The sequence below is a fragment of the Scyliorhinus torazame genome, chromosome 24, assembly GCF_047496885.1.
Source record: "Scyliorhinus torazame isolate Kashiwa2021f chromosome 24, sScyTor2.1, whole genome shotgun sequence".
Lineage (NCBI taxonomy): Eukaryota > Metazoa > Chordata > Chondrichthyes > Carcharhiniformes > Scyliorhinidae > Scyliorhinus > Scyliorhinus torazame.
This window is the reverse complement of record NC_092730.1, coordinates 37,817,815-37,826,944: the sequence shown is the minus strand read 5'-3', so window position 1 is coordinate 37,826,944 and position 9,130 is coordinate 37,817,815. Positions and strand designations below refer to the sequence as shown.

At 51.7% G+C, this 9,130-nt stretch overlaps 1 protein-coding gene across 1 annotated transcript; it reads left to right on the top strand.

The window, feature by feature from the left end:
* Positions 1 to 8,212: 8,212 nt before the first annotated feature.
* On the top strand, positions 8,213 to 9,130 carry LOC140400116 (histone H1-like). The gene has a single exon (XM_072489593.1). It carries the CDS (start codon positions 8,242 to 8,244, stop codon positions 8,914 to 8,916), a length of 675 nt encoding a protein of 224 aa, XP_072345694.1. The 5' UTR covers positions 8,213 to 8,241; the 3' UTR covers positions 8,917 to 9,130.

The window sequence follows — 9,130 nt, the reverse complement described above, 5'->3', positions numbered from 1 at the left end:
CCCTGGTTCACTCACTCTCCTGGTTCACTCACTCTCCTGGTTCACTCACTCACCTGGTTCACTCACTCCCCTGGTTCACTCACTCACTCTCCTGGTTCACTCACTCTCCTGGTTCACTCACTCCCCTGGTTCACTCGCTCTCCTGGTTCACTCGCTCTCCTGGTTCACTCACTCTCCTGGTTTGCTCACTCCGCTGGTTCACTCACTCACTCTCCTGGTTCACTCACTCCCCTGGTTCACTCAGTCCCCTGGTTCACTCACTCCCCTGGTTCACTCACTCTCCTGGTTCACTCACTCTCCTGGTTCACTCACTCTCCTGGTTCACTCACTCTCCTGGTTCACTCACTCACCTGGTTCACTCACTCCCCTGGTTCACTCACTCCCCTGGTTCACTCACTCACTCTCCTGGTTCACTCACTCTCCTGGTTCACTCACTCACCTGGTTCACTCACTCCCCTGGTTCACTCACTCACTCTCCTGGTTCACTCACTCTCCTGGTTCACTAACTCTCCTGGTTAACTCACTCCCCAGGTTCACTCACTCCCCTGATTGACTCACTCTCCTGGTTCGCTCACTCTCCTGGTTCACTCACTCTCCTGGTTCACTCACTCTCCTGGTTCACTCACTCCCCTGGTTCACTCACTCCCCTGGTTCACTCACTCCCCTGGTTCACTCACTCCCCTGGTTCACTCACTCCCCTTGTTCACTCAAGCTCCTGTTTCACTCACTCCCCTGGTTCACTCACTCTCCCACTTCACTCACTCTCCCGGTTCACTCACTCACCTGATTTACTCACTCTCCCGGTTCACTCACTCTCCCGGTTCACTCACTCTCCCGGTTCACTCTCTCCCCTGATATACTCACTCCCCTGGTTTACTCACTCTCCTGGTTTACTCACTCTCCTGGTTCACTCACTCCCCTGGTTCACTCATTCCAATGGTTCACTCACTCTCCTGGTTCACTCACTCCCCTGGTTCACTCACTCTCCTGGTTCACTCACTCCCCTGGTTTACTCACTCCCCTGGTTTACTCACTCCCCGGGTTTACTAATTCCCCGGGTTCACTCACTCTCCTGGATCACTCACTCTCCTGGTTCACTGACTCCCCTGGTTCACTCACTCCCCTGGTTCATTCACTCTCCTGGTTCATTCACTCTCCTGGTTCACTCACTCCCCTGATTTACTCACTCTCCTGGTTCACTCATTCTCCTGGTTCACTCGCTCCCCAGGTTCACTCACTCTCCTGGTTCACTCACTCTCCTGATTCACTCACTCCCCTGGTTCATTCACTCCCCTGGTTCACTCACTCTCCTGGTTCACTCACTCCCCTGGTTCACTCACTCCCCTGATTCACTCACTCCCCTGGTTCACTCACTCCCCTGGTTCACTCACTCTCCTGGTTCACTCACTCCCCTGGTTCACTCACTCCCCTGGTTCACTCACTCCCCTGGTTCACTCATTCCCCTGGTTCACTCACTCTCCTGGTTCACTCACTCCCCTGGTTCACTCGCTCTCGTGGTTTACTCACTCCCCTGGTACACTCACTCTCCTGGTTTACTCACTCCCCTGGTTTACTCACTCTCCTGGTTTACTCACTCGCTCTGCTGGTTCACTCACTGTCCTGGTTTACTCGCGCCCCTGGTTCACTCACCCTCCTGGTTCACTCGCTCCCCTGGTTCACTCACTCTCCTGGTTCGCTCACTCTCCTGGTTCACTCACTCCCCAGGTTTACTCACTCTCCTGGTTTATTCGCTCCCCTGGTTTGCTCACTCTCCTGGTTCACTCACTCTCCTGGTTCACTCACTCTCCTGGTTCACTCACTCTCCTGGTTCACTCGCTGTCCTGGTTCACTCGCTCTCCTGGTTCACTCGCTCTTCTGGTTCACTCGCTCTCCTGGTTTGCTCATTCCGCTGGTTCACTCACTCACTCTCCTGGTTCACTCACTCTCCTGGTTCACTCACTCCCCTGGTTCACTCACTCCCCTGGTTCACTCACTCCCCTGGTTCACTCACTCTCCTGGTTCACTCACTCTCCTGGTTCACTCACTCACCTGGTTCACTCACTCCCCTGGTTCACTCACTCACTCTCCTGGTTCACTCACTCTCCTGGTTCACTCACTCTCCTGGTTCACTCACTCTCCTGGTTCACTCACTCCCCTGGTTCACTCGCTCTCCTGGTTCACTCGCTCTCCTGGTTCACTCACTCTCCTGGTTTGCTCACTCCGCTGGTTCACTCATTCACTCTCCTGGTTCACTCACTCTCCTGGTTCACTCACTCCCCTGGTTCACTCACTCCCCTGGTTCACTCACTCCCCTGGTTCACTCACTCCCCTGGTTCACTCACTCTCCTGGTTCACTCACTCTCCTGGTTCACTCACTCTCCTGGTTCACTCACTCTCCTAGTTCACTCACTCTCCTGGTTCACTCACTCACCTGGTTCACTCACTCCCCTGGTTCACTCACTCACTCTCCTGGTTCACTCACTCTCCTGGTTCACTCACTCCCCTGATTCACTCACTCTCCTGGTTCGCTCACTCTCCTGGTTCACTTACTCTCCTGGTTCACTCACTCTCCTGGTTCACTCACTCCCCTGGTTCACTCACTCCCCTGGTTCACTCACTCCCCTGGTTCACTCACTCCCCTGGTTCACTCACTCCCCTGGTTCACTCACTCCCCTGGTTCACTCACTCCCCTGGTTCACTCACTCCCCTGGTTCACTCGCTCTCGTCGTTTACTCACTCCCCTGGTTCACTCACTCTCCTGGTTTACACACTCCCCTGGTTTACTCACTCTCCTGGTTTACTCACTCGCTCTGCTGGTTCACTCACTCTCCTTGTTTACTCGCGCCCCTGGTTCACTCACTCTCCTGGTTCACTCACTCCCCTGGTTCACTCACTCCCCTGGTTTACTCACCCTCCTGGTTCACTCGCTCCCCTGGTTCACTCGCTCCCCTGGTTCACTCACTCTCCTGGTTCACTCACTCTCCTGGTTCACTCACTCTCCTGGTTCACTCACTCTCCTGGTTCACTCGCTCCCCTGGTTCACTCGCTCTCCTGGTTCACTCGCTCTCCTGGTTCACTCACTCTCCTGGTTTGCTCACTCCGCTGGTTCACTCACTCACTCTCCTGGTTCACTCACTCCCCTGGTTCACTCACTCCGCTGGTTCACTCACTCCCCTGGTTCACTCACTCCCCTGGTTCACTCACTCTCCTGGTTCACTCACTCTCCTGGTTCACTCACTCTCCTGGTTCACTCACTCACCTGGTTCACTCACTCCCCTGGTTCACTCACTCACTCTCCTGGTTCACTCACTCTCCTGGTTCACTTACTCCCCTGGTTCACTCACTCACCTGGTTCACTCACTCCCCTGGTTCACTCACTCACTCTCCTGGTTCACTCACTCTCCTGGTTCACTAACTCTCCTGGTTAACTCACTCCCCAGGTTCACTCACTCCCCTGATTCACTCACTCTCCTGGTTCGCTCACTCTCCTGGTTCACTCACTCTCCTGGTTCACTCACTCTCATTGTTCACTCACTCTCCTGGTTCACTCACTCCCCTGGTTCACTCACTCCCCTGGTTCACTCACTCCCCTGGTTCACTCACTCCCCTGGTTCACTCACTCGCCTGGTTCACTCACTCCCCTGGTTCACTCACTCCCCTGGTTCACTCACTCCCCTGGTTCACTCACTCCCCTGGTTCACTCACTCTCCTGGTTCACTCACTCCCCTGGTTCACTCGCTCTCGTCGTTCACTCACTCCCCTGGTTCACTCACTCTACTGGTTTACTCACTCCCCTGGTTTACTCACTCTCCTGGTTTACTCACTCGCTCTGCTGGTTCACTCACTCTCCTGGTTTACTCGCGCCCCTGGTTCACTCACTCTCCTGGTTCACTCACTCTCCTGGTTCACTCACTCCCCTGGTTCACTCAAAACCCTGGTTTACTCACCCTCCTGGTTCACTCGCTCCCCTGGTTCACTCGCTCCCCTGGTTCACTCACTCTCCTGGTTCACTCACTCTCCTGGTTCACTCACTCTCCTGGTTCACTCACTCTCCTGGTTCACTCACTCCCCAGGTTTACTCACTCTCCTGGTTTATTCGCTCCCCTGGTTTGCTCACTCTGCTGCTTCACTCACTCTCCTGGTTCACTCACTCACTCTCCTGGTTCACTCACTCTCCTGGTTCACTCACTCTCCTGGTTCACTCACTCTCCTGGTTCACTCACTCTCCTGGTTCACTCACTCTCCTGGTTCACTCACTCTCCTGGTTTGCTCACTCCCCTGGTTCACTCACTCTCCTGGTTTGCTCACTCCGCTGGTTCACTCACTCACTCTCCTTGTTCACTCACTCTCCTGGTTCACTCACTCTCCTGGTTCACTCACTCTCCTGGTTCACTCCCTCTCCTGGTTCACTCACTCTCCTGGTTTACTCACTCTCCTGGTTTGCTCACTCCGCTGGTTCACTCACTCACTCCCCTGTTCACTCACTCCCCTGGTTCACTCACTCTCCTGGTTCACTCACTCTCCTGGTTCACTCACTCTCCTGGTTCACTCACTCCCCTGGTTCACTCACTCCCCTGGTTCACTCACTCTCCTGGTTCACTCACTCCCCTGGATTACTCGCATCCTGGTTTACTCGCATCCTGGTTTACTCACTCCCCTGGTTCACTCACTCTCCAGGTTCACTCACTCCCCTGGTTCACTCACTCACTCTCCTGGTTTACTCACTCCCCTGGTTCACTCACTCTCCTGGTTTACTCATTCTCCTGGTTTACTCACTCCCCTGGTTCACTCACTCTCCAGGTTTACTCACTCTCCTGGTTTACTCACTGCCCTTGTTTACTCACTCCCCTGGTTCAACCACTGCCCTGGTTTACTCACTCTCCTGGTTTACTCACTCCCCTGATTCACTCACTCCCCTGGTTTACTCGCTCCTCTGGTTCACTCACTCTCCTGGTTTACTCACTCTCCTGGTTTACTCACTCTCCTGGTTTACTCACTCCCCTGATTCACTCACTCCCCTGGTTCAACCACTGCCCTGGTTTACTCACTCTCCTGGTTTACTCACTCTCCTGGTTTACTCACTCCCCTGGTTCACTCACTCTCCTGGTTCACTCACTCTCCTGGTTCACTCACTCTCGTGGTTCACTCACTCCCCTGATTCACTCACTCCTCTGGTTCACTCTCTCTCCTGGTTTACTCACTCTCGTGATTTACTCAATCTCCTGGTTTACTCACTCTCCTGGTTTACTCACTCTCGTGATTTACTCACCCCCCTGGTTTACTCAATATCGAAATGGACATATTAGTGAGAGGCAGCATGGTTTTGTGAAGGGGAGGTCATGTCTCACTAACTTGATAGAGTTTTTCGAAGAGTTCACAAAGATGATTGATGCAGGTAGAGCAGTGAATGTTGTCTATATGGACTTCAGTAAGGCCTTTGACAAGGTCTCTCCTGGAAGACTGACACAAAAGTTGAAGTCACACGGGATCAGGGGTGAGCTGGCAAGGTGGATACAGAACTGGCAAGGTCATAGAAGGGAGAGAGTAGCAATGGAAGGGTGCTTTTCTAATTGGAGGACTGTGACTAGTGGTCTTCCACAAGGATCTGTGCTGGAACCTTTGCTGTTCATCGTATATATAAATGATTTGGAGGAAAATGTAACTGGTCTGATTAGTAAGTTTGCAGATGACACAATGGTTGGTGGAATTGCAGATAGTGATGAGGACTGTCAGAGGATACAGAAGGAGTTAGATCGTTTGGAGACTTGGGCGGAGAGATGACAGTTGGAGTTTAATCCAGACAAATGTGAGGTAATGCATTTTGGAAGGTCTATTGCAGGTAGGGAATATACAGTGAATGGTAGAACCCTCAAGAGTATTGAAAGTCAAAGAGATCCAGCAGTACAGGTCCACAGGTCATTGAAAGGGGCAACACAGGTGGAGAGTTGTCAAGAAGGCATACGGCATGCTTGCCTTCATTGGCCGGGGCATTGAGTACAAGAATTGGTAAGTCATGTTGCAACTGTATAGAACCTTAGGCCACACTTGGAGTTCAGTGTTCAATTCTGGTCGCCACACTACCAGAAGTATGTGGAGGCTTTAGAGAGGGTGCAGTAGAGATTTACCAGGATGGTGCCTGGTATGGAGGACACTTGCAATGAGGAGCGGTTGAATAAACTCGGTTTGTTCTCACTGGAACGACGGAAGTTGAGGGGCGACCTGTTAGAGGTCTATAAAATTATGAGGGGCATAGTCAGAGGCTTTTTCCCAGGGTAGAGGGGTCCATTACTAGAGGGCATAGGTTTAAGGTGCGAGGGGCAAAGTTTAGAGTAGATGTACGAGGCAAGTTTTTTTACACAGCACAGTGGGTGCCTGGAACTCGCTGTCGGAGGACGTGGTGGAAGCAGGGACGATAGTGACATTTAAGGGGCATCTTGACAAATACATGAATAGGATGGGAATAGAGGTATACGGACCCAGGAAGTGTTGAAGGTTGTAGTTTAGTCGGGCAGCATGGTTGGCACGGGCTTGGAGGGCCGAAGGGCCTGTTACTGTGCTGTACTTTTCTTTGTTCTCCTTTCGATTGACACACTTCTCTGGTATCACCATTCTCATGATTCACACAATCTTCTGATGAATACACTCCCTGCTTTATACATTCCCCTGTTGTACACACTGCCCTGGTTTACACACTCTCTGGTTTACAAACTCTCAGGTTTACATAATTTTTAGTGTGCACATTCTCATGGTTTTGCACACTCTCCTGGTTTACACTCACTAATTTTAAACACTCTCCTGGATGGAAACTCCCCTGGTTGTAAACATTCCTCTGATTTCCAGGTGCCCGGATTGTGGAAGTGCCTCCCCTCCACACACAAAGTCCAGCTCTATGAGTTCATCCTTATCCTTGTTTCTCTGTCACACTCTCTATTTTTCTTGTCTTTCTCTCTCATTTTCAATATGTCATCAGGAGTGTTGTGGACACAGTGATAACATGTGTAACACTGGCCCTCACTGTGAACACTGGACACAGTGATAACACGTCGAACACTGGTCCTCACTGTGAACACTGGACACAGTGATAACACGTGTAACACTGGCACTCACTGTGAACACTGGACACAGTGATAACACGTGTAACACTGGCACTCACTGTGAACACTGGACACAGTGATAACACGTGTAACACTGGCCCTCACTGTGAACACAGCTGCCGTGTTGTGGGTGAGACGGTCACTGCCCCTCCTCCACACATAGTCCGGCTCTGTGAGTCCATCTTTATTTTTTAAATTTGCTATTGGGATCAGAATGGTCAGAATCTGTGTGTCACTGTGAAAATCTCCACTCTCAGAGGGGGTGGGATTATTCTTTAACTGGGTGTCCCTGCTTGTTGAGTTTGGGGTTCAGTGTTACCGGGCAGTGCAGGAGGATCACATCAAACAGGAAAATCTCCACTGATAGAGAGGAGATAAATTGTATTTTCACCTTCACGAAAGGTGGGTCATCAATGAATTTAGATTTAAAAATATGACTGGCTGCTGCCGGGTATTTAGGTAAACAGAAAACTCAGAGAATTGATCAGTGAGATGAAAATCTATAATTAAGACACGGATTGGGAACAAGTGCTGAGAAGAGGGAGAATTCTGCCCTGGGAAATGTCATTTCCAGACCTTGTGTGTGGATGTGAATATTGTGGAAGAGAGAGTGTGTGAAAGGGGCGGGCCAAACAGGAGAAACCAACTGTGTTTGTGTGTCCGCTCTGACCAGGAGATCTCCCAATCCCTCTGGGACTGAATGGAAATATTTTTCATTCCAACAATCCCCCTGTTCCCCTCCTACTTTTCCATGTTGGATTTCAGGGCAGTTTCGATGCTGCTTTCCAGATTTCTGTGGAAAGGTTGGGAAAATGAGAGCGATCGGGTGAGAGAGCGCGAACAGTGCATCAGTAAAACGGGTTTAAATGCAAAATGGAGTCTTCAAATCGCGTGAAACCTTTTCTACAGCAAACATGAGAGTGTGAGAGACAGGAAGGAATTATCCTGGGACACTGTGGAGCTGGAATTTGAGTGGAATTGGAGAGTTTGGGACGAGAGAAAAACACAGAGAGGCAGCAGCAGCCTGGAGCTGAGAGCAGGTTGTCTCCGCCCCGTCCGCTCGCTGCCTTTAAGTTGCTCAGTGCCGCCACCAGAGGCTTCATTTCTCACCCACATTGACGGAGAGATTTTGTGCAGAGTCTCGGACATGAGCGATAGTGCAGCCGCCGAAACGGCTCCTCCAGCCGCCGCCCCAGTCAAGGCTGTCAAGAAGCAGAAGGCGGTTCCCCGGAAGAAACAAGAAGGTCCCGGACTGGGCGAGCTGATCCTCCAGATTGTGGCGGAAAGCGGCGATCGCAAGGGGATTTCCTTACAGGCCATAAAGAAGGCGCTGCGGAGCAAAGGGGTCGATGTGGATAAACGGGGGGCCCAGATCAAGCAAAGTGTCAGGAGGAGTGTGGACAACGGCAGCTTGGCTCAGGTCAAGGGCACGGGCGCCTCCGGCTCTTTCAAGATCGTTAAGAAGACAACCGGGGGGAAAGTGGGACAGACCGGAGCAGGCAAGAAACCTTCAGTTAAGAAAACAGCAGCCAAGAAATCTCCCAAGAAAACATCAGCCACGAAAGCTTCAGTGAAGAAACCAGCAGCCAAGAAATCTCCCAAGAAACCAGCAGCCAAGAAATCTCCCAAGAAACCAGCAGCCAAGAAATCTCCCAAGAAACCAGCAGCCAAGAAGGCGGCAACTCCCAAAAAGGGCGCGAAGAAAGCAGCCCCGAAGAAAAGGTCTCCTGTGAAAAAGACCACGGGCGTAAAAAATCCGACCCAATCGAGGGCCAAGCCCAAAGTCAAATCAGTAAAGGCTAAGAAACCAGCAAAGAAGTGAAAGAAGGCGAGCAAATTGTAAACCTGAACCCAAAGGCTCTTATCAGAGCCACCCACATCTCTCCGGAAAGAGCTGACCCCCCGACCAATGAATCGCTGTCCCGGTGCTGGGAGCAGATTTCAGACAGAAATGTCAATCCAGTATTGCCGCTCACTCGCTGACATGCTCTGCACCGGGCCTCTCCCCCCACTCTGCACTAAAACACAGGGATGTT